General features: G+C 43.9%; 1 protein-coding gene across 4 annotated transcripts; it reads left to right on the top strand.

Annotated features, from left to right (window-relative positions):
- The first annotated feature begins 6,254 nt into the window (after nucleotides 1-6,254).
- On the top strand, nucleotides 6,255-18,731 carry LOC310768934 (trypsin-like). 4 transcript variants are annotated; one of them, XM_083627882.1, is made up of 6 exons: nucleotides 6,255-6,338; nucleotides 10,290-10,386; nucleotides 12,045-12,216; nucleotides 16,067-16,320; nucleotides 18,061-18,197; nucleotides 18,491-18,731. In XM_083627882.1, exons 1-6 carry the CDS (start codon nucleotides 6,336-6,338, stop codon nucleotides 18,668-18,670), a joined length of 843 nt encoding a protein of 280 aa, XP_083484008.1. In that variant the 5' UTR covers nucleotides 6,255-6,335; the 3' UTR covers nucleotides 18,671-18,731. The 4 variants fall into 4 exon arrangements, with proteins under 4 accessions (XP_083484008.1, XP_083484009.1, XP_083484010.1 ...); XM_083627883.1 differs by lacking the exon at nucleotides 6,255-6,338 and adding an exon at nucleotides 6,386-6,535; XM_083627884.1 differs by lacking the exon at nucleotides 6,255-6,338 and adding an exon at nucleotides 6,430-6,560.
- Nucleotides 18,732-26,112: the final 7,381 nt, after the last annotated feature.

Genomic DNA, 26,112 nt, shown 5'->3' with positions numbered 1-26,112 from the left:
TGCAGGGTACACAATAGCAAGCAGGTATATATAATCGAGCCCAGCTAAACTGGCACTTGTTTTGAAGCTCCTTTCCTCTCACTGACGTCAAGCGGGATGAATTTGCTGAAATCCAAGTACTTTAGTTTCAAGTAGGGTGTGGATCACCCTGTCATTCTAACAACATGGGGTGGAGGAGTTATGGTGGTTGCTTGAGAATTGTGAGGGGTTGAATCGGTTAATTTGCACTCTGGCTAAGTGATGAATGGGGAAAGAGTTTAGGTAACAGGGCAGGAGTGTCTCATAATTTAAATTCTTCAATTAATTTCCTGGCTTTGTGAAATCCAGATTTCGCTGTACTCAGCATTGTGGACGTGCATTACAAACTCTCTTTCAGTTTGACTAAATTTCCTCTGAAAGATAAATATAGTTACGGATCTTAAAACTAGGCTTGCTGCACATCGGGAAAATTCCTGGCACTTCCTGGTTTCCGGGTGTAAAAGTGACGTGGGGGGGGGCTGGATTTTGCCGAAGTGGCAAAATATCAGGGAGAAACCTGGAGGTATGCAAAAAGCAGCAGAAACAGCTCCAAAAGTTTAAAATCTGTAGTTTGCAGGGAGGTTTCCCCCGCCCCCAAAAGCTCAGCAATTTAGGTTTGTTCCTAAAAAGCTCAACAACTTTGCTGGTGTCAGGAATATTACATTTTGAAATATGGCAACCCTATTAACTCCACACCCCCACCCAAAAACAGATTCCTTTGTAGTGCAGGCGTGTGTAAAGTTCCTTGTCATGAAGCAAAAATCTGGAAATCTTACATTTAAAAAATACACTTCCCTGCCACCATTTAGTGTATCACCCCACATGTATCTTCAGATAGAGCTTTCAGATTTGTGTATTTATTTATCCTCAGCATAAAATCCAAACTGTGTACCAACCATAAAGTCACATGTGCAGGGCCGGATTTCGGTTTGATGAGGCCCTAAGCTGCTGAAGGTAATAGGGCCCTTTATAGGTCTGGGTGTCCTTTTTCAACAACAAATTGTCACTGTTTTTTGTGTTGAATATATGCTATATGGTAATTTATGGTAATGTATGGACCTAATAGGTATTTTATCAAAGTAATTGTTGAGAAGTCCATGCAGAATGCAAAGTTCATGCAGAATGTAGGCACCCTATATATAGAAATGAGCAAACCAGTGATATTTTAGGGAGCAGGCTAGCAGGCGAGGCCCATTACTTACATCATCAGAGCTGACACAACACAAAACACTGTTGCTGTATGTAGGTTTTATTTCATTTGTTTTTATCTTATATTTTGGAAATGTACATCCAGGTTTTTTTTCCCTTTAAATTTTTTTTGGGCCCCACAAGAGAGTATAGCACAAGGAGAAGGGGACGACAGAGGACGAGATGGTTGGACAGTGTTCTCAAAGCTACCAGCATGAGTTTGACCAAACTGCGGGAGGCAGTGGAAGACAGGAGTGCCTGGTGTGCTCTGGTCCATGGGGTCATGAAGAGTCGGACACAACTAAACAACAACAACAAGAGAGTGTGGCCCTAAGCTATAGCTTGTTTAGCTTATACGTAAATCCGGCACTGTACATGTGGTAGATATGCTTCAGTATCAATAGGAACAGCCAGTGTGGTGGGGCAATGCTGCAGAGCTGCTCTCCCAACAGCTGTGTCACTGTTGTTTACCTGGACAGTTTGGAGGCAGGGCAAGGTGACATTGACCTCAAGGCTGCACAGATGCAGCAGTGCAGCCAGTCCAGCACTGCTGCCAGTCCACCTATGCAATTCCATCCTCAGTGCCACGCCACCACCTACTTTCCAGGTAAGTGACAGCGAGGCTGCTGTAGGGAGGGAAAGCCCTGTGGCACCACCCTATTGCAAATACTGGCTTGATGTCTGCTCAGCTCCCACATGAAAAAGTCCGGCCTAACATTCTGAGCTACACTGGGTGGTTGACTTCAGCTGCTGTTTTTATTTCCCACAATGCCCCTTGTGTAGCATCGCTCCTTGTGGGAAAGAGGGGCACTGTGGGAAATTAAAATGGCAGCTAGACTCTGCCAGCCAGTGCTGCTTCTCACACAGCTGAGAGTACTACTGATTTTTGCCTGATCATTGCTCGTCTTGAGCTGCTTCCTCAACTCTCAAGATCCTGATGTCTGTTTATGCTGTTTATTGCAAAAGGGTTGATTTAATCTAATCTAACCAACAGTCTTTAATAACATGATCCACAATGCAAGCATGCAATTAAATCCAAGTAATTGCGGGGGTTTTTTGTATAAGGATTATTCCTATATTAAAATATAGTTTATTGGCCTTTGTTAGTATGATTAGATTAGCTTTTTGTGGTTGCTGCATTTTTTTGGTTGTTTCAGCTGAAGTGTAATAGCACATCCAGCCGATTCAGAAATTTGCTCTTTTGCACAATCCTGGAGAGAAACAGAACATTCCCATCCTTGCCATACATTTAAAGCAAGTTTAAAGCACATGGCTTTCCCCAAAGAATTATGGGAAGTGTAGTTTGGTAAGGTGCTGGGAATGGTATCTCTGCGAGTGGCAAACTACAGCTCCCATTATTCCTTGGGGAAAGCAGTGTTGTTTAAATGTATAGCGTGAATGTGATTATAGTGGGTTCTTCACCATTATGTGAGACATCCTTTGCAACTTGTCCTGATTCTTTTCACACAGCAGTTTGGATGCTAATTCAGCCATCCAGATTTCCCCTCTTTAAGTAGCACATCTAAGGCCCCCTGCCACGACTTAAGCAGCATATCTACGTTTATATTTTTCCTTTACTGTATTAAAGAATAGCCTCATGAACAGTTGTCATAAAAACAGCTGCAAAAGAACTCTGGAGACTGGGAGGTGGGGCGAAGCATGTTGGTGATTGTCACATGCACTAGTCAATCAATGCTACCCATAATAGGCTTTTCCCTATTCCAGTTGATATCCTTTGAAACACATTTGCTTTGAATTGTTTTCACAGTGGAGACTTTGAAGCCCTGTGGAGGTACTGCTTTGCTACAATAGTGCTACTTCACAATAAAAGGAAATGGGTAATTAAGCCTTCTGCAGAGCACAGGAACTCATTAATCAAACAACAACAACAACAACAACAACAACAACAACAACAACAACAACAACATGCTGTCCATCTGACAGGGTTGCCCCAGCCATTCAAACATTAAAAGCTTCCCTATCAAACATTAAAAGCTTCCCTATACAGGGCTGCCTTCAGAGGTTGTCTAAAAATCAAACAGTTGTTTATTTCCTTGACATTTGAGGGGAGGGCATTCCACAGGGTGTGCAATTCATGAAGTGCAATTCCACAGGGTGTGCAATTCATGAAGGCACTCTTCATCAGGAATTCACAGACACACTGAGGCAATTGGAGATGGAGGAAGCTTCTAATGAAAGGCACAGGAGCCCTAAAATGCCTCAGTAGTTCTAGGCGTGTCCACACTGAATAAGCAGGCACTGCAATTGCAAAGTGGAAATCAGGCCTGAAAAAAGTCACGAGGGTGGCCAGGTTACAAAGTGAATGATCCCTGCTGCTGCACTTCAAAAACTTTTTTGACTAATTATATTCAAGATTATATGTAAGGAAAATACATCTATTATATTATAGTACATTTAAAAGAATCAAGCGTCATGCTGTAGTACATCTTGCAGCATAGTATTAGAACATAGAATCATAGAATTGTAGAGTTGGAAGGGACCCTCAGCATCATCTAGTCCAACCCCCTGCAGTGCAGGAATCTCAGCTAAAGCATCCATGAGAGATGGCCATCCAACCTCTGTTTAAAAACCTCCAAGGAAGGAGAGTCCAACACCTCTCATGGGAGTCTGTTCCACTGCTGAACAGCTCTTACTGTAAGAAAGTTTTTCCAAATCTTTAGTCAGAATCTCCTTTCTTGCAACGTGAAGCCATTGGTTCGAGTCCTACTCTCCAGAGCAGGAAAAAACAAGCATTCTTCCTCCTCCATGTGACAGCCCTTCAGATATTTGAAGATGGCTATCATATCTCCTCTCAGTCTCCTCTTTTCCAGGCTAAACATACACAGTTCCTTCAACAATTCCCAGTAAGGCTTAGTTCCCTGACCCTTGATCATCATCCTCCGCACACTTTCCAGCTTGTCAACATCCTTCTTAAATTGGGGTGCCCAGAACTGGACACAGTATTCCAGGTGTGGTCTGACTAAGGGAGAAGAGAGTGGGACTATTATTTCCCTTGATCTGGACACTATACTTCTGTTGATGCAGCCTAGAATAGCATTAGCTTTTTTTTGCTGCTGCATCACACTGTTGACTCATGTGAAGCTTGTGGTCCACCAAGACCCCTAGATCCTTTTCACATGAACTGCTAGTAAGCCAGGTGTCCCCCATCCTTTTTTTGTGCATCTGGTTCTTCCTGCCTAAGCGCAGAATCTTACATTTGTCCCTATTGACATTCATTTTGTAAGCTTGCGCCCAGTTCTCCAATCTGTTAAGATCATTTTGAATTCTGATTCTCTCTTCTGAGGCATTAGCTACCCCTCCCAGTTTGGTGTCATCTGCAAATTTGATGAGCATCCCCTCAATTCCTTCATCCAAGTCATTTATAAAGATATTGAACAACAATGGACCCAGGACAGAACCCTGCGGCACCCCACTTGTCACTTTTTTCTTCATGATATACATGGTACTTCCCCCTCCCCTTTTATCTCCCACTCCAACCTGCCAAATGCATTATCTATCAGTTTTAGTTTCTCTCGGTTTCTTTCTTTTTTTTTTTTTTGCAATCATAAGTACAGTTCTCCAAACTGGTCAGTGAACTCTGTAAAAAAAACCTTCTCAAGAAAATTCGACAGCATTATTTAGTGTATTCCTCCTACTGTACACATTTTTTTTTACAAGCGATTCCGCCTAATATATTTTCCACGTTATTGTTACAGATATACGCATTGTTAAATTTACCCTAGTATATGCATTTTCGTAACACTTTTCTTGGCTGGAGAAGTGCATTGCAAAATTTGGGAAAATGTGAATTTCAAAGGATGACTGTGCTTTGGTTTGCATGTTGCTCCAGGAAGTACAAATTAAGCAGATTCATCTTTAAATGTGAACTGAACTGAATTTCTCCCCCATCCCTAGCTGAAAGACAGTGACTGGCCCAAAATGCTGGTGGGGACTCTCTCTCCCCCCCCCCCTCTCTCTCTATATATATAAAACACAGGTGTGGAAGTGTGGAGAACTGAATTTAAGATTAGAAGAATGAGAAACCGAGAGAAATCAAAATGGGCAGACTTGCCCATCCCCAGTTGAGGATAATTTTATTATGCTAGCACAGGGATGTAGAATCTGCAGGAGATAAATCTTTCAAACAAATAAATACATTAGCCAGGGCATGCAGAAATGCATGTGCAATCTGAGAAGGCAAGCTAGATTTACAGACAGGGAGAGGAAAATAATACTGCCTTACCTTGCTGGTTTTTTGTCAGCTGTACTGAGATAAATTCCCACAGCCCACATAACACTTTGTGCGTCATCTATAGGACCCCAGAGCAGATGGGCTGCATACTATGTGCTGCATGGTTCATCCAGGGGAAAGATCGTCATTCTCATGCAGATGTTATACGCCACCTAACAACTGAAAACACCCGTATCCCGGCTCTTCTTTCTATTTCCCCACTAAAATACGTATTTATCTTTTTATCCGTTTCATAAAATTTATACACTGCTTGATTTCAAAATGACCTCAAAGCGGTGTACAAAAAAGGTTTTTTAAAAAATACCAATAAGAAAAATTAATAGCAGTTATTTGAGACTTTAGGAAAGTTTAAAAGCCGACAGACTGAAAAACAGATTAAAACTCACATCAGCTTCCTAAACACCTTTCTACAGCGTCAGCAGGAAACATTCGTGTGACTGTCAAGGCAAGCTAGCCGCCATCGTTTCCTGCTGTGCTCTGGTTGCTTATCGAATTCACACAACCACGAGATGTTACAACGGTCATCATGTTAGATGCCTTCAGATGCCTAGATTATTTTTTTAAAAAACCTCCCCATAATGACGAAGGCGGTGGCTTCTGTGATGGTCACCTTAGCTCTTCTGCATCACCAGGACCAGGAGGAGAAGAAAGTGTTTGGCAGGGCAGGATAGCATCACAGAGGGAGATGTGGGCAACTATATATACCGCGCAAAGGGTGGAACAAATTGTGAACTGGAGGCAGACCTTTTTGGAGATCTTTCTCTCCGGGTGGCCTGATTCCAAGCAGCGCTAGAAAAGGAGCCTGACAACAGTTGCAGGTGCTTTGGAGATCCCAGTACACAAAACAGAAGGCGCAGGATTGCTCCGATAGTTACGCATGGTAAGAAGCCCAAGGGAGTTGCCCTCCTTGTCTAAACATGTGTGATGGATAAACACAGGGCGATTGATCAAGGGAAGATGGGCAGATAAGGCACATTTGACTCATAGCCCAGGCAGCAGCGGCAGCAACCGCAGACGCATCTTCTTACTGCCGAATCTCTGGGGCTGCAAGTGCTTCTTTCCTCCCAGGACCTGCAGGTGACTATGCCTTTGTGTGAGTGAGGTGAGGAGTTGGGGGAAAACCCAAAGGCAGCAAGGCGAACGGTTGAGGAGCCCGTCCAGGCCAGTGCTTTCTTGCGGGTGTATTTTGCAACATGTTCTTGACACACCGTAGCATAGCTGTCAACTTTTCCCTTTTTTGCGAGGAATCCTATTTAGAATAAGAGGATTTCCCTTAAAAAAAGGGAAAAGTTGACAGCTATGAACCGTAGTGCATTAGTGGTGGGTTTATTCTGCTTTTATTCTTTATTCTGAGATGCTTCTCCAATGCCACCATATCATTATTGCTATCTGGAGGGGGCATAGTGCAACAAAAGTGGGTTCAGGGACATTTTCTTTCTTGGATTCCGTCCCCTGTTCTACAAAAAGAAAAACTCTGCAGTTTAGAGAGAATAATACTGTTTGAGAAATTCAAGCATTCAAAACATTTGCTGTAATTTCACACTGAATTATCGCTTGGAATAATCCCAAACAACACACACACACACACACACACACACACACTGTAAGATGGCAACTTGTGCGCATTTAACTTTACACACATGGTGAAAAAGGCAGGGAGATTGGAAGGGGGCAGGGTTCTAGGAAAAATGACTTTGAACCCAATGGGCTTTGACCGTAAGCGATTTTGGCTTTAGGTGCAATGCGTGGAACGTAACGCCTGCGTAAGGTGCAGTCTTACTGTATATAAAATCTTGCTTTTCGCTTAAAAGAGGGTAGAGCGGTCAGGAAAGGCCAACCTGATAGTTAGAGATAATGCAGGACTTTCAAATGCATATTTCTGCTGCTTGTATAATCGAGGCTGCTGCATCGATGGAAGTGCATCCAGTTGCGTAGCGTGGGGGGTGCAGGGGGGGCCGGCCGCACCAGGCGCAACATCTGGGGGTTAGGGTTAGGGGGCGCAAATCCACGGCTTAGGGGTGCAAATTACTTGCCTTGCCCCGGGTTCTGACAACCCACGCTACGCCACTGAGTGCATCTCTGACAAATAAAACAAAATCAGCATTTTTTATGGATTTCTGCCAAAAGTTTTGACATATCCCTTTACTGCAATTTCAAATGATATATTTGGAATAGAGCTGTGACAAAAACGTCCCCCAATTTTTTTTCCAACCATTTGTCAGGGCGGGAGACGAAACTCTTCTGAAAAGTTGTGGTGGTGAGGGGGGAGAGAGGTATCTGAAATATTGAGGAGGAGGTTGTTTCTTACTATACTTAATCTTAGGATATTTCTCCCTTGTTGTTTTTTTAACTTTCAGATTTATAGTTAGGTGTAGGCAGGTTAGCATGGCATGGCCAGAACGCCTTGGAGGGCCTAATTAATCCCACAAGCCGTAGATTTCCTCATGTGAACCTGCTTGGATTTTGAGATATTCAGGGGAGTCTCTTGTCTCAGCCCTGACGCCCTCTCAGGTATGACTGGAAGGGACACGGGAAGTGGCTTTCTTGGTAGCTGCACCCAAACTTGGGAATTCCCACCCTAGATAAGTCAGGCTGTCTCCCTCCTTGTTGTCCTTCCACTGGCAGGTGAAGACCTTATTTCAACAGGCTTTTGAGAATGGACTGCTTTTCATGAAACAGCTGGTTCTGTGCTGTCTTTATTGTAAATATCTGCATGTTTTAAATAGATATGCTTCATTCTTTTTAAAAATATATATATTGTTCCCCTACCCCCATATTTTTAGCTGTTTTTCTTTTATTCGTAAACTGCCTCAAGTACCTGTCAGAGAAAAAGGCAGGGTATAAATAGATATAATTTAAAGAAATAGCCTTTGCCACTCAAAGCTGAAGAAAGTTCTCTTTGCAGCCACTTTCCAGAGGCACTTCATGGGATATCTGGGGAGTTATAGCATGTTGCATCGCTTTGTGTCGCTCCCAAGGCATTTTGGGGTTTGTGGTCAGTGGAAAGCGGTGCCAGGCTCTCCCGACAGCTTCCTGTCCACTGCAGAAGTGACAAATCACCTCCCAAAATGTTTCATGGGGAAATGCTCCCCCCCCTCCATTTTTCACAGGGAGGGGCAAAATGTCTTTTTGAAAAGAGAGGGGGTCTCATCTCAGCTTTGCTTTGGAATTGAATCCTCTTTTCTGCTTCCAGCATTTTGATATTTATAAGACTGACCTCAACCCACCCACGATCCCGACCCCTTGCTCAGAGCTTTCCCTGTTTGTAGTTAATGTCTTCTTCCTTTCCTTTCTTTGTGGGCCTTTCTGGAAATCGTGTTTGACTCATCAGCTGTCACTCAACGGGTCCCACTAGCGCTTCCATGGTGTGGGGCTCTTAGGCTGGTATTCAAAGCTAGTCCTACTCAGAGTAGACCTGCTGGTGTTAATGAACATGCTAACTTAGGCTCATTCATTTCCCTTGGGTCTACTCTTGAGTAGCGCTGCAATGACTACAGTCCTTAGATGTCCTGCCCTGTAATCTTTAATTCAGCTGCTGAGAAAGAGTGATTAAAAAGTGTTTTCAGGGTTTGCAAGCGTTCCCTCCCAACGTTTCTTTCTTTCTTTCTTTTTGAGGTGGCCAGGGGGTCTCATTGTTCAGAGGGCAAACACGGAGCCAGATGTGGTTTGGCTCAATAGTCGGTGGCTCCTCCTCCTGCTGCTGCCACCGCTGGCTGGGGGCAGCTTCTTCCGTCTTTTCCTTGCACATCAGGAAGAGCGGGAGGATGGAGATAGCCAGTCACTGGGGCCTCGCTGCCACCACGTTCAGTTCCACACACCCTAGCTTTGCAACTCAGGACATCGTGTGATGTCATGCACGTGACATCAGGACATCATGTCAGGCCCCCACAATGTTTTTGAGACGCTGACGCCTCTGCATCCTACATTTCTTCCATTATGAAACCCAGCGAAGCATAGATGTGTTTCCCAGGAGGTTGCCCATCAAGGCACTGTTCAGACCCAGACCCAACTAGCTTTTCTGCAAGGTTGTGGCTTCATGTATGGGGTGTGGGTCTTTCCTGGTTTTTACCCTCCAAATGCTGTGCATTGCTTCTTGTTTTTAGCAGTGGAACACGTCTCTCCCAGTCGGAAAGAAACTTTGACACACTTCTGGCAGAAGGCTAGTCCTACTCCTTTGCATTAAGTTGGGATGGGGATGCAGGGCCATTAACACAACACCCCATTGACGGCAGTAGTGCTACTTCAGTAGCAGCAATGGGGAAAGCTATTAGGGTGGTCTTTAAAGGCCCCCTGCCTCTGTCCCTTCTTTCTCTCCAAATTCAGATGTGTGAATTGATGCTCACACTTTGTAATTAGTGCCTTGCTCTGGAGCACAGGTGATGATAAGATAACTGGATTGAAGCCAAAGAATTCAGATATAATGCAAGCAATTCAATTTAGCTGGGTTGTAGATCAGACTGTGTTTACCTGGTAGTGTTGACGTTCTTCTGTATTTAAGCCAAGACAGCTGCAAAGTCATGGGGGCCCAGAAGTTGCTAGAATCATTCAGCTCGCCATTCGGAAGCATGGCAAAATCACCTTAACCTCAGTCTCTGCTGGAGGAGCCAGCTCAGACCGGCATAGTAAGAATGATGCCAGGACCAAGGGTCGCAGTCAAGAGTTTCCTTCCTCCTGATTCCAGGGGCTGAGCATCAGTAGGCTGGTTGTGTGGGCGGGTGCAGAACCCACATAACTGGATCCTTCTGCTTCTAGACAATGTCAAGGAAGGTGGGGCCAGCTTGGATTTAAGGGTGATGAATTCGGTGACAATAAACTGCTTTCGATCCAACAGCACCGCCAACAACAAGACAGACACATGCAGGTGGCATCTACTCCCTGCAGGGCCATGAGGCTTCTGGCGATGGTGGTTCTTCTGCTGACTCTTACAGGTAGGGAAGTATCACCTGGGCATACGGCTGAAAGTATGGCTTGAAGATCAGGGGTGAGTGCATGTCCTTCCTTCATATTTCCAAAAGTGGTCCTGAGGAGATAGGAAAATGGCATGCTTTCTGCAGCAAAGCACCGCCGCTGGTGCCCCTCTGTAGAGTACCCTCCTTTGTCCTTCTTACCTGGCATGCATTATCGTTTGCTTGTTTTTTTAGGCACCAGGCAAAGAAGACCTTTTTGTTCTCCCAAGTTCTCTCCCACATCACTGTTAGTGCTTTTACAACCTTCTAAAGGCTGCTGGACTCCAACTCCCATCAGCCCCAGCCTAGTCAATGACTGGGAATGATGGGAGTTGTAGTTCATCAACATCTGGAGGGTGGCCAGTTCCTCATCCCTATTTTATACCTTTGCACTTAATTATTCCCGTCATTTGCTTCAAATTTGTTCTTAATTGCTGTGCTTGCATTGGCTTTAGCTGTTTAGAGTTTTTTTAAAATAATTGTTTTTTGGAGGGTGTTATCATGTAGACTTTGCATTGTATTTTGTCATCAACCCAAATGATGATGATTAATACCCCAGCCACTCTGGGCAGCTCCCAGCAGAATAGTAAAAACATGATAAAACATTAAAAACCTCCCTATACAGGGCTGCTTTCAGATGTCTTCTAAATGTTATGTAATTACTCATCTCCTTAACATCAGATGAGAGGGCATTTCACAGGGCGGGTGCCACAACCAAGAAGGCCCTCTGCCTGGTTCCCTGTAACTTTGCTTCTCGCAGTGAGGGAACCACCAGAAAGCCCTCAGAGGAAGGCCTCAGTATCTGGGCTGAGTGAACTCGGGGCTCATCCAGACTTCATTTTCTGCCGCATTTCCAGGCACAGATATGCACCTTAAAGCTCCTTCTCTGAGCACTTTTTTCTTTTGCCCCAGTGTTTCACCCGTGAAAATCCGCTGTCTACAACTGAATCAGACCAAATTGCTGTTAGTTCCAATTCAGCTTTAAGGAGCAGGTTTTCTCAGGGAAAACAGTGTTGCAAAAAATAAAAGTGGTTGGACTTTGAGCTTTAAGGTGCATATCTGTGCTTCGCAAACATGAGGCAAAACGGGCGTGTGGATGAGCCTTTATGGTTATGAAGGCGGTGTTCCATAAATGTAATAGATAAATAGATTCTGAAGCACTGCCATAGGATTTCTATACATTCATCTGGGTCGGGGATCAGGGACTTCAAACCTGGTGACTCAGTGTGGTCTATCCAAGCCCTGGGACTTTCTACAGGTCATGTCCCTCTCGCTAACCCTGCTCCTGGAGGGCTTTTGGCTGACCTGGTTGTGTCCTTGCTTGCCTGGATGAAGAGAAGCATGCGTAGAGGGAAGTGCAGAAACAGCTGACTTTTGCAAGGCTGGAAAAATTGCCCTCTACACAAAACACAGAGTCGCATCTGTAACTCCACCCACGTTCACCTTTGGCCCCAACCACCAGCAGCATAATGGCATACATGGAAGGCTGCCCATGGGGGAATGCAGACCTCAGGCTGAAAGAGGTTCCTCTCTCTTTTAACAAAGCTGGGCTGGTGGCTGGGATCCTTGCCGCTTAGCCAATGTGACATCGCTAGGTATGGTGGAAGCTATCTCTCACCTTAGCTGGTTTTCCTCTGCAGTTGCTGCGCAGGATGAGTCGCGGATCATCGGGGGCCAAGACTGCACCCTAGGCGAACAGCGCTACCAGGTTGTCCTCTCCAATAGCAAGAGAAATGGGCCAGATATTCTGTGCGGAGGCGTTCTGATAGACAAGTACTGGGTTCTTACCGCTGCTCACTGTAACCAACAGGGGTAAGGAAACTCAAGATTGCTGATCCTAGGAGAAGGGCAAGGTGGGAAGGGCTTTGGGGTTATTAGTATCTCTGGAGCGGTTTTAATGTTGCATTGTAGCCATTGTTGCAGAAATGGAAGGTGTATCTTGCAGGGGAGCTTTCTGTTCACTTCCTTCCCTCCACAACCCTCTTAATTGCCCCTCCTACTGCGGTACCATACAACTCAGCCCGCAATGTTCTCCTGTTCTTCTTATTAAATAGGTATCAGACTGTGACCTGAGATGTCTAGGAAGTTTGCAGGTAGACAATCCTGTAAATACACAAAATCTAACCCACCCACCCCAAAAAAAATAATTATCCAAGGGGATCTTGGATGACCTTTTCCCACTATCGGTTTCCTATACAGACACAAACACAGCAGGTATTGCTCCAGAAGCCATCTTGTGGTTGTAAAATGGAACGGTGGGACTTTCAGGGCTTTAATCTCAGACGAGTGAGTGGGAAGGAAAATGGTTTTTAGGTGTGTGTGACACTCCAGTGGTCTCAGATCTTGGCTGCATTTGGATGGTCATGCCTTAGGAACCCTTCAATGAAATGTGAAAATATCCAATCAAACCATGGTTTCCTGTGTTGCCCAAACCGAGAAACTATGCAACAAGCTGGGATATTAAACCACAGTTTAATATCCTGGCTTAAACAAAAGCTCTTAAGTATAGTATTCTGCTTTGAATTAAAAGGAAATCATGTTTAATTGGTGGCTTCTGGATGCTATGAAGAGGAGAGAGAGGGAGCCGCATTGTTTTGCTTCTTCTTTTTTTACACCTCAGCCTATTAAAATTAGATTAAATGTGGCTGCTGTTATCCTATATGCCTGGAATTAAGTTCTATTGAAGTAAATAGACCTTCTTTCTAGTGCAGTGGGTGAGGTGACAAGACCACCCCCGTCCCCCAACCAGGTACAAGATTGAAGGTTTGATAGGGGATCCACTGTTCCATCCAGACTAACCCTCTAAATCGCCTAAACTCATAACAATGTATAAAAAGATTTATAGGCTGCTTAATGGCAAAACTCTCTAAGAAAAGTGTAAAAAAACAACAACAAAGTATACACACAATAAAACAAGTAAAAACAAAGATGACTATGAGAAACATAGATGACTAAATTATATGCCTGAGTAGGCTTGTTAAAATACAAAAGGTGTTGGCTACAATGTAGCCAGGGTGTGCATGCGCGCGCGCGCACACACACACACACACACACACAGACACACACACACACACACACATATATATATATATATATATATATATATATATATATATATATATTCCATTCTGTTATTTAATGTGGATAGTAGCTTCCTGTAACTATTAATTGTTCATACAGTTAGGTTGTTGTTGGTAAAATAGAAAGGAGAATTCCCTGGATGCCTAGATCCAGGTTTGGGGCAAGTAATCTTTGATGAGAGGGCCCCAGCAGAGATTTGAAATAACAAAACATGTGGCAAAACAAAGCATGGAAATATAGGCTATTAAGACTTTTAAAATATCCCCTTCTATGTTTCTTCTAAAGCTCCCAACTTCCCTTAGCATAGAAAGAAATCACACATTTGGTAAGTTTAAAATTGTTTACTTACAAACTCTTCAAATGTCAAATTCATGAGCTTGTCTACACAGCAGCAAGAAAAGACAGGCAGCAAACCTTAGGCTAGTTTCAAAGTGGTAAATGTTTCTAAGTTATTTGTATAGAAACACAAACATGGCTTACTAAGGCTGTGTGGTCTAAGCTTGCAACATCCAGCTTAGACATCCTTACTGGTAGGTTCACATGGTGGAAAGTGGGAGAACAAAGAGTTTGGTAATCTGTGCTCCCAAGGTGACGGAGAGCGACCTAGCTAAGCCTGTCAGGACAACTTACTCTATGGTCTTAACCCCTTCATGTATTAAGCATGTTGGTTATATGAGGCTGATTTATCCCACACACGTGACGTTTTCCTCCCAATCACTATCTTCTCATACCTTCCCCTCCCTCAATCCAGATTTTCTCATAACAGGAATGCTCTGAAAAGGGAAAGGTATAAGGAGATCTGGGCAGAGGGAGGCAGTGATTTGGAGGAAAACATCATGCGGACAATGGAGAATTAATAGAGGCACAGGAAGCTTGCTTATACACTTCAAACAGTATGGATGAGACTACATACAAAGAACAGCTGTACATGGCATAATCTTTGATTTATTGGGATCAGCTGACAGTCATAGAATATGCCATCCTCTATACTAATCTGTCATAAACAAGAGCAGAAATGTGAGAGCGAGAGCATTCACGTCAGAGCGAGGAGGGTCTGTCAATTAACCAGGAAGATGATGCCATCATTCCTGCTCTGAAAAAAAATGCCCTTCCTCTTCACCACATTCCTACCCTATTGCACCTTGGTCAAAAAGGATGATGAAGCATTTGGAAGACAAGTCTTGCAGGAAACGGTTTACAGAAGACCTCACCATGTTTACCTTGGAGAGGGAAGAGGATTATAGTTTCCTAAGACGCTACCGTAAAGGGAGGGTGACTGTTTTAGCCTTTTAGCTGGTTACGCACAAGGAGACAAGAAGTCTTGGCGCCATACCTTCCTCTCCTATTGCCTCACCGGAGGGCCTTCCATGAGTCAGTGTTATTTAGTGCTCAGATACTTCATGTGTATGTAGTCATCAGGTACTCTGGACAGAACAGTAATCAGAGCAGTAATCTTGCAGATCATCTTGTAAACTGAGCAATTTTTTTAAAAAAGTTCCTTACTCATGGAAATGACTCAAAGCAACTTATAAACACACTTCTTATGAGCCTGCCCCAACAGCAACAGCGGTCCAAGGAAGAAGGATCCAGAAGCTTTCTCACTTAACAAACATCCTTAAAAAGCACTTGTCTTCCTGTCCCCATGGAAAATGTATCCTTATAGTTTCACTTTTTTTTAAAAAAAAGTGACTCTCATTAGGTTTTTCAGTAATGAAGTCTGAAGTTCCCCTTTATTCATTATTATTATTATTATTATTGATTTGTTAAATTTACATCCTGCTTTTCCTCCAAGGAGCTTTATTTTATCCTCACAACAATTCAGTGAGGTTGTTTGGCGGAGAGACACTTCGCTTCATGGCTGATTTGGGATTTGAAACCTGTAAATGCCACACCAGGCTTGTGTTACCTATAGATAAATCTATCTGTTTCTCTATCCCATGGGAGAGGAGGGGAAGAAGGTGTGGTGGTGAAACACTGGTACTGAACACATTACTTTGTGGGAACACTGTATTGCAAAATCTGGAGGAAAATGAATTTTGAAGGATGACTGTTTTGGTTCGTTGCGTTGTTTCAAGAACTACAAATCAAGTAATTTGCCTTTAAATGTGAACTAAACCAAACATGCCCACATTTCATTAGATGCCAGGAGTAGACACCCACCCTTCTTCCCATTCTGAGCAGAGGAGAAGAGCAAAGAGTTTCTCTCTGTGAGCAAGAGGCCACCATTTTGTGTTATGCTACACACCCGCACGGCAGCCATTTTGTAATTGACACAAGATTATCTCCAAGATATCTTCCAGCTCTGATTCTGGGGTGTTATGGAAAGGTCAACTGATTATCCCATTATTGTGTTTGAAATGCTTCCTCTCTGAAGTTCAGTGCCCTGTGATTTAAATTTTCATGGAGAACTGTCCTACTCCTACAAGCGTCTACAAGCGGTGGCTTCTCTGGGAGACAGGATGGAGGTCTAGATGGGTCTTTGGAATGGTTTAGCAGGACTCTTCTTAGATTTATGTTCTTACGGCTTTTCTTTCTTTTCTTTTTCTTCTCCCCCTCTCCTTCCTGTTCTCTTCCTATGCAGGGTCATCCACACAAGGATGGGTGATCACAGCCTCAGGGCGAACGAGGGCTCGGAGCAGTGCATCACATCTGCACAGAAATTCCCACACCCCAACTACAATCCCACCACACATGACAGCGACATCATGTTGATACGACTGAGCAATCCCGCCTTCATCAATGAATATGTCAGGCCTATTCAGCTGGCTACCCAATGTGTTCAGCCGAACACTCGGTGCCAGGTGTCAGGCTGGGGGACCACGACAACCCCTCAATGTACAGTAGATAATTTTCAATACATACCAGGGGCATGGATGTGGTGGGTGTAGAGTTGATGGCCGCAGCCTGCTCATGCAATCTCCATCGCCACATTTTCCACCTGCACAAAGCATTATACCTCCCCACTATTTCTCATTCGTATTTTCTCTCTGTCTTTTGCGCAACTTTTAAATTTTCACCCTAATTGTCACGCCCTGCCCCAGATCTCCAAGTATTTCAACGTCTGTCGCCCAGTTTCGTTTTGTTTCTAAGAATAATCATCAGTTAATCACTGGGGTTCATTAAATGTGTGGAAATTTGCATGTGGGTAGAAAAACAAAAGTAAGCAGCATACTTTATAAATTATGCATGAAGCTGAAGAGGTATTCTCCTAATACGGGGATTCCCTCTTGAGAGCATTCCATCCTACGATTGTCTCTTAAGATGCATTCCCTCCAAGATGCATTCCATCTAGAGAGAAAAAGTATTCTTTTCCAGGAGTCCTCCTTAAAAGAGGAGGCATCCCATTCTGTGATTCCCTCTTAAGCTGAAGAGGCATTCTTAACCTATGTGAAAGTAAAGTGTGGTGCCTCTTTTAAGATGGTCGTTGTCATCTGCAGGTTTTTTAATTAATATGTGTAGTTTTTGAAAATGAAAAATATGCTGGGTGGTTTTTTGTTTTTTTTAGTAAATTAAACTTTTTCTTCATCGAGTAAACTAATGGATCAATTAGCCACGACGCTAATTATTTCCCTTTCATATCTTCTGCTATAGCCATTCTCTCATATTTCAGAGTGCTTCCAGTCACGAAGGGGTCATTTCAGTGCTGTTAAAGAGTCCAGATTCAAATTTACCCAATGCAAAAAACAAAACAAAAAATCCTTCTTGGTGTGAGGCTCTGATTTGCTTTGCTTCCCAATTTCAGTTACAGTTTTTGAGGGTCATCAAAGTCTCCAACTCGCCAAGTACCCTCTGGCTCTTGACGTTATCAGTCATCTGCCCTAGGTATGCAGAAGAAAAAAGAGAACCAATATCCTGACTGATCTTCAGAAGAGAATGCAAGGTTCCCTTTTAGGGAAATTGCAAATATATATATATATATATATATATATATATATATATATATATATATATATATATGGAACAAATTAGCATGCCCTGTGTAGTCCTGCAAAATGGGTTGTGTTCAATGTTAGTTCTCTACTCAGAGTAGACCCACTGATATTAATGGCTAAGATGAACTTCGGTTCATTAATTTTGATGGGTCCAGTCTAAGTAGAAATTGGTTGGATGCAGTCCAACGTGTTTATTTACCTGTATACAGGTAGGTGGAGCTTCAACATTAAACTACCAGCTACACCAAACGTCCAAAGTTTCACGATGACTAACAATCAAAACCAACAGTTATTTATATTTTTGAAAGTTGCTTGTTCACTATGCCTCTTGAAATATTATAACCACATTGAACATGGTGGCTCCTGAGATCAAGCAGGTTCTTGCCTGTGTTCGGATACAGTTGGATGCCATCTTGAAACAAGGCTGAATCTTTGAAAACTGCATTGATTTTAACCCCTGATTTCAAAACTGCTCTGATTATTTGGTTTCTTACCATTCCCGAGTAATGCCATATAGGAAGTCGATAGTGAAATATAAAACGATCCACGGGTCAACTTAGGCTGGGGCTCGTGATAAAAGTGGTGGCTTTTTCTCCAGTGTCGCCAGCACCTCCATAAAACCATCGGTGTTCTTTGTTTGCAGCACAGTTTCCTGACATCCTGCAGTGTGCCCAGGTCTACACAATTTCAAATGAAGAGTGCAACCAGGCATACCCCAATGGTATCACAGAAAACATGTTGTGTGCTGGTGTGAGCGGAGGCGGCGTAGACTCCTGCCAGGTGAGAGGCTTTCCCCTATTGGGCAAAACCCCGCACAAAATAATAAAGATGTTTGCCAGAACACCAGTTCAAAGCAGTTTCAGGTGGTCCATACCTGGGCCCTTCAAAATGGCGCACAACGTCATCTTCCACCCCTGGTGCCCACCAAGGCCCCTGTTATTTTGGGGAGGAGAAGCTGAGGGAGTTTTGGCTTTCCTTGTTGTTGTTGTCCTTTTCTGGTTGCTTTATCTTTTGATTCAGGAGTTTGGGATATAAATAGTCTAAATAAGTATGTGAATAATTCTGCTCGGCAGGGCGACTCCGGTGGGCCCCTGGTGTGCAACAGGAAACTCGAAGGCATCGTCTCGTGGGGGATGCAGATCTGCGCACAGTCTGGCAAGCCCGGGGTCTACACAAAAATCTGCCGATTCACTGACTGGATTCAGAGCGTCATACGGAACAACTCAGTCAACCGTGCTGCAGACACTTGTTAGTGCCATGGGGAGATGCTACCGCCCTGGGACCTTGATCTCAAAATAAAGATAAGAAAGCCGAGATTTATTGCCATATTCTACCACCCATTGGGAGGGGTCGCTATTGTGCTGTGGCATTGCCTCTCCTTGGATTCCCTAGCGCTTTGTGTGCCTCAAGGTTATTTACGTACAAAAAGGACCCACAAGAAAATGTTGCCATGTGTGGAGTGCTCCCTCTTCAGGATTCTAGCCACTTCATCCCATTCCCTCTTCGCCCCAGTTGTGTTGCCCTCAACAGGCAGTTGTCATTCCACATTTATGGAGCATGCTCAGTCCTCAATGAGCTCGGGGTGGCAATAGGGTTTATCTATTTTAATACGACTAAGCTACCTTTCTGGACCAAGTTTGCACAAGGCAGAGAACAACATACAAGCATAAAATGACAATGCCGTTATAATAAAACTTTGCCATGAAAATCACACAAAACCTCAAGGATACAATAATATACAACTCAACCACACAAAACAAGGGTTGCCAACCTTTCAGGGGCCTAGGGGCCCATTTGGAATTTTGAGGAAGTGCCACGAGTATCCGTCACAAAATGGCTGCTGAGGGGGTGTGCGGTAATAATAATAATAATAATTTTATTATATATACCCCATTCATCTGGTTGGGTTTCCCCAGCCACTCTGGGCGGCTTACAACACATAAAAAATTGTAAAACATTAGGCTAAACACAGAACAAAACTTCATACCTTTAAAACTTCCCGATACAGGGTTGCCTTCGGATGTCTTCTAAAAGTCAGATAGTTGTTTATTTCCTTGACAGCTGGTGGGAGAGCGTTCCACAGGGTGGGCACCACTACCGAAAAGGCCCTCTGTAACCTCACTTGTCGCAGTGAGGGAACTGCCAGAAGGCCCTCGGAGCTGGACCTCAGTGTCTGAGCTGAACGACGGGGAAGGAGACGCTCCTTCAGGTATACTGGGCCGAGGCCGTTTAGGGCTTTAAAGGTCAGCACTGACATTTTGAATTGTGCTCGGAAAAGTACTGGGAGCCAATGTAGGTCTTGACACAAAATGGTGTCAATCGTGCATCTCATGAGAGGGATCTCTGAAAGGTAGGGGGTGGTCTGCAAAAAGGTTCTTGATGCCTAAGGCAGAAGTTTTTTGGAGTTCACGTGGACAAAGAAGACCACCAACATTGTACTTTAATGGATTTTATGAGCAGGGAGAGGAAAATAAGGAACAACACAAGAGGAATCACAGAACCAGAGAACTGTAGGTTTGGAAGGTACCCACCGAGGGTCATCTAGTCCAAACTCCTGCAGTGCAGCAATTACAGGAATCAGAAAAGATCTTACAGCCCCATCTGTTGCCCAAGAATCTCTTTCCCTTCTTGGGCAGGCAACAGGTTGAACACCTTACAGGTGGAATGTGCAGCACTGGTGTCAACATCACGGCCTGCACCATGAGTCCAACTCACCCTTTGTGGCCTTGGTCCTTATATATTATCTGGGAGTGCTGACAATACTTTAGCTCCCATGCCGGGGGTCACCTCCCCATGACCTTCTCTAAGTCTATGTATGGCAAGTTCAGGTGAGTAGTCATGGCCAACAGTGAACTACAAAGTAATGGGACAACCTAGATATTCCCATCCTATGCTACTCAGCGCTTAAAAGTGCTGAGTCACTGTTTTATGACTCACATGTGAGCCTAGGTAGCCCTAGCTCCAAGGGACAGAACTCCTGGCCAGGTGGCCTTTCTAGTATAGGTGCTGTTTCTAGGAAGCTGTGATTCATGCTTAAAGAACTCTACAGAGCTGCACTATTCTATCTACCAGCAAGTGCTAGGTACAGGCCTGAACACCTTTGTGGGACATCCAAAGGGGTACATAGTACATAGGCAGTACTGTAGCATGCACATACGTAGAATTACCATTCATACCTTCCACCATATAGGCAGAGGATGTAGGCATCTGCCACACCGACATTGGGAGCAGATCCAGAAGGCACCTTCTAATTAACTCATGGAGAACATTTATGACTGAAGCTCTACTAGATGCTAATCTTGGATCTGCAAAAAGGAAAAAAACGGATTCTGTTAGCAGATCTTAATGCGCATGTTGGAGCTGGGGAGATGCTCTTCATATAGGAGAATGTTTCACTGGCAGAATGAGCCCAAATCATTCAAACTTTTCTAGGCCAAAGCCACCATTTTGAATGGGATCCAGGGGGGAGTGGTAGTCAATAGAGCATTGTAAGACAGGTGTAACAAACTCTCATTGGCCTATGCCTGTCAAAGGATGGGCCACAGCAATATTTTCAAGTTTCCAGACAGTCTTCAAGGGCAGCCCCAGCTTTGTGCCCTCTAAGCCATGCCTAGAACAACATATGTGAAAATAAGAAAGCAGTGCATGGGAGATCCATCAAGTCAGACTCATGCCCTAGGAATGTGCAGGGCTGGCCTGTCCATTTTGTAGATGGGACAGTGGTTCCGGGTGCCAGCCCTAAAGATACCTTCTGCTGCTTTCCTCGGTGGTGTGACCTTTCTAGAGCCTGAGGTCTATCCAGACTTGTTTGGGCGGCGTGGGCTGCAATTACCTCGCAACCACCACTGCACTTAGCTCATGCTTTGTGTCTGGCAAGAAGTCTGTCTGGGCTGGTTGTGAAACCAAAGTTTTGCTGCCATAGGGAAGGGAGCAATTAAGGGAGAAGGCAGTGCAAGGGAATTGCCCTGAACCTAGGTCTAAAATGGCACAGCAAGCTTCCAGATGGGGCAAGGAGTGGGTGGCTACACAAAGCTGCAGAAGAGTGTATACATTTGACCATAGAAAGCGTGCCCCCACCCACAGGAATGTAGGGATTTGCCTTGTACCAAGTCAGAAATTGGTCCATCTAGACATCTGTTGTCTACACCAGCCTTGCCCAACTTGGCTGCCCCCTCCAGATGTTTTGGATAGCTCCCATCATCCCCAGCCAGTATGTCCTTGTTGCAGGCCCAAACATCTGGAGAGCACCAGGTTCAGGAAGGGTAGCATAACCCTGAAATATGGGCCAGTGTTGTTGTCCTGGCATGTTGGGTGTTTTCAGGAAAATCTTTAGTCTACCCAGGCCTTGTCACCAGCTCACCACCCATCAGATAAATTGTAGACCTATTCACTGATGCTGGTATGTATGCTTCCTAACTTACTTACTCCTCTGTGCACCACTGGGAAAATTCCTGTGGGCACCCATCCCTCTAAGGTCAACCCCCCCCCCCGGAATGCGCAACTATTTTTTAAAAAAGACATAATCTTAATAGGAAAACTGTGTTGCTGTGTCCCTAAATAACTTTTTTTTAAAAAACTGAAACAAGTTGGGCATGCCACTATTTATAAAGATATTCTACTATTTTACAAAACTCAATGGTACAGCCCATTTTTTTACCTTTGCTGCCTCCAGCATTGTTAGAATCTCTGCAGTAACTCAGATGCAGGCATATATAGCAGCAGGCCACCCCCATACTGTACAAAGAGACCACATGTGTGGTAAGTTAGAAATGATTTACTTACAAACTCTTCAAAGGTCAGAGTCATGGGCTTTTTTGTACAGCAGAAAGAAAATTTAGGTAATAAACTTAGGTTCCAAAGTAGTAAATATTTCTAAATTATTTGTATAAAACCACAAAGATGGCTGACTAAAGCCACATGGTCTAAGCTTGGTTCATATATTCAAATAGAATTTCCTGGAGCATCCAGCTTTGACCTCCTTCTTGGTATGGTTCAAAAAGCAAAAAGTGAAAAGAACAAAGGCTGGATAACCCTTCCCAAGGTGGAGTGTGTGACCTAGCTAAGCCTGGCAGGACAGCTAACTCTATGTTCTTAACCCCTTCATCATTAATTAGTTTTAAGGATGTTGGTTATATGAAGCCTCTTACCTCACATTCAGGCCGGTGGGCACATTTTGCTTTTTAAGTGAGTGCTTTTGGTCATGTCTCTCTACTATCCGCTGGATCAGTTCCCTACAAGGGGGGGGGGCGGGACATATGCCAAGTCTGAAGCAGAAATAGGTGCAGAAATTGCCAGTGTTTGCTTATACGTCCCATGTTGAGAGCAGAACTAATTCAACTGAATATGATCAGAAATCACAGCTGTTATCATTTTCAGTCTGCAAACAATCTGTAATTGTTTATGTCCCACCCACACCCACCCTGGCCACCGCCATGTTTCCTTTGCACTGAAATGAATGGGTTGGAATAATGTAACTGTAACTTAACTTACATAATTTATATAATCAGTTCCACAAATTGCATAATGTTCACTGTTTACATATTTAATTCCATAAATTGAGTAAGTTAAGCAAGTTATGCTGACAGCGAGACAAAGAACATAATTTCTGGCAGAAGACAAACTGCAGCAGAACAGAAACGGTGACGCATGTGACGGAGACAGACAGGGTGGGACAGAAAACGGTGCTTTTTTACATCCCTTTCTCTGAGACAGGCAGCTTCTCATGGCATATTCACCTAAAGCCCATTGTGGCAAAATTGGGGCTCCTTTGATTTAACATGACCGCAGTGTTGTGAGGTCAGATAGGCTGCTAGCCCTGGTATCTTTGGACAGTTGACAAGTCCCAGCCCTGAAATGTGCCCTGAGCTCCCTTCCCTTTAATTCCCCACCCTGATCCGGTGCTCTGTGCAATGCTGGGCTCTGCATTTCAAATTGGGTTCCTTTGGACTGAAAGGTGAGCTAAAAGCAGCCTGACTGAACAATGAATTAATGAAACCAACCACAACTTTCCAAGTGAGCAACTTTCCGCAAAGCAGGTTCCATTCCCGTGATCTGTGTTTTTAACTTGCGCAGTTCCTTGGGCTTGACAGAAAATTATCACCAGGTCTGTGCATTTACGCTTTTCAACCCAGTTAAAAACTAAAGTGGCAAAGACCTGTCGTGGAACAATAGTGGGGAGGCTGACACTAATCTCTCTCTTTCTAAGGCCCTTCCCAGCGACCATTGCTCAATTTGCAGCCTTCTCCAACAAAGAGGGGGGAAATCCTTGTAATAATAATTAAAGGCTGACACCTCTTCATTAGGAGGAGTGCCTAGAAATTAACAATGGCAGATGAGGCGTCTGAGGCCCTGTAAAGGCATGTGGCAGATGCAGGCACAAGTCGTGAAGAGAAGCGTTGGCCCTGTTGGGACGGGAAAGTATACAGCAGTTGGGAAGAGCTCTGAAGGTGGACTCGTGCGGACCAAGGCATCAAGGAATCTGCTGGATACAAAACTAGTCACACATGGTGATGAATACTCTTTAGCACCCTGCTCATTAAAGTAGAACCAGCCAGGCGTTGTCAGCAGGCATCAGGTCACAGCATTCCTCCAAACCCTCCAGTTGTATCACAGACAGGTAGGTGGGACCGCTCTTTATCTTTCTCAGAGATGGATGTCATCCTTCTGAGATCTTACCAGAGAAGGTGACTAGGATGCCCTTGTTTGGAAGCAAAGCTTCCCAGTTCATCATGAAAGATTGTGGGCAAGGGGGCTGTCGAAGATTTCAATCAGATATATTTTTTTTGCAAGTGACCTTTTGCTAGAAGGGGCTACTGGAGAGCTCCTTACAAATATGCGTGTTTTTCTATTCTCGTGCTCATCAGAATGGCCTATAAAATGTCAGAATGCATTTGGTTTTGTCCCATTTAGTTCTGGTTAGACCTATTGATAAGTAACCTGCCTACAAATGCCAGATAGTAATTTTAAATAAAACGTTTCTATGGTAAAGAAGCATGTTTTACTTTCAAGCTGATGTTCAACTAATACCCTTCTTCTTGAGTTTCCATTTCTTCCTATCACAAGAAGAACTGTGTGTGTGTGTGTGTGTGTTTAAAAGAGTGATGTGAGATTTCACCTTTGAAAGGATAGCTATTTTCCTTAATCTCACAGAGTTCCCCATCCAGCTGGGAAATATATGCAAGTAAATCTATTTTAGTATTCTCAATGAAGGGCATTATAGAAATATTTTTTTTGAAATCCCATATAGACCAGAACATGCCTCTGAATGACAGCTGGGTGATGATGGACAATATGCCACAATTGTCTCTTATTTACCAGAAAGAAATCCTCTTTCTTCGTACCTATCCCTGGTAAAACACTGCCCACTTTCCTGCCTTTTAAAGAGATGTAAACCCACTGAGTTCAGGGTGACTTACTCCAGACAGCAGCTATGACTGCTTCCCCTAATGTGAAAGGAAGGTGAGACAAAAACGCCTCCTATTGTACCTAGGAATTGGATGGAAATTCAATTCAGTTTGAATTTAAAAGTGAAAACAGATTTGCACTTCAAAATTCACACTTTTCCAAAGTTTGAAATGCACTTCTCTAGTAAAGTAAGAGAATGCAAATACTGGGGTAAAGTGTTCACAAAAAAGTGTTCATACTTTCTAGTTTAAAAATAACATTAAAATGCAATATTGGGGTAAATTGCTTTGCAAAAATGTGTCTATCAGGGGAAATTGCTTTACTGGCCGAGGGAGCTGATGTTTGTCCGCAGTTTTTCCGGGTCATGTGGCCAGCATGACTAAGCCGCTTCTGGCAAACCAGAGCAGAGCACGGAAACGCCGTTTACCTTCCCGCCGGAGCGGTACCTATTTATCTACTTGCACTTTGACGTGCTTTCGAACTGCTAGGTTGGCAGGAGCAGGGACTGAGCAACGGGAGCTCACCCCGTCGCGGGGAGTTGAATCGCTGACCTTCCAATCAGCACCACAGCACCACCCGCGTGTATATTAGAAGTCTGCATTAAAATTCTGCTGAATTCTTGTGAGGATTTGTTCATACAAAATTCACAAACTGATATGGAAATGTGGAGAGCTGACTTGTAACATCCTGAATTGGGGTGGGGGGTGGATTGTCAAGGATCATTTGGATGACCTTGAACTATGAACTTAACATGAACCAAATTAGTTTGCTTTGTAAAGGGATGGTGGGAATCTGGAATCAGTTCCTTTTTCGACATGTTGGACTTGAACTAGTTAAAACAGGCTTTCTAAGCTCTGAAAATTGTGTGCTCTGCCAACAATTGGTGTCCTTCTCCCTTTGAGGCTTGAGGTATCGCAGTGAATTTCACACCTAGGCAGAAATGTGAATTCAGGTATCTCTACATCCTAGGAATGGTGACTATATTGCTGGACTACAACTCCCATCATCCCTTACCAATGGCTGCAAGGGCTGGTGGAAATAGGAGTTCAAGAATATCTGGAGAGCCACTGGCTCCCCATTCCTGCTGTACCTGTGGTGGTGGCCCAAAGGGCCACAAAAAATGTGATAATGTGTACCTCTGTAAATCCTTGAGTTTGCTTCTAATAGAGAAGTTATGGTAGCCTTTTACTTTATGAAACTGATGATTTTGCACGTTGCCACACACACAACTGCCCCCCGCCCCCCTATTGGGGCAGAAATACAGCTAATATGTGAACCACAAAGATACAGC

The sequence above is a fragment of the Podarcis filfolensis genome, assembly GCF_964270895.1.
Source record: "Podarcis filfolensis genome assembly, chromosome: 8".
Classification (NCBI taxonomy): domain Eukaryota; kingdom Metazoa; phylum Chordata; class Lepidosauria; order Squamata; family Lacertidae; genus Podarcis; species Podarcis filfolensis.
Note: the sequence above shows the minus strand (reverse complement) of the source record. Positions and strands in the feature narration are given on the sequence as shown.

Coding starts and splice junctions, on each gene's coding strand:
- LOC310768934 (XM_083627882.1), top strand. Junction 10,387..12,044: donor TCTTCTGCTGACTCTTACAG/GTAGGGAAGTAT, acceptor TTTCCTCTGCAG/TTGCTGCGCAGGATGAGTCG. Junction 12,217..16,066: donor GCTCACTGTAACCAACAGGG/GTAAGGAAACTC, acceptor CTTCCTATGCAG/GGTCATCCACACAAGGATGG.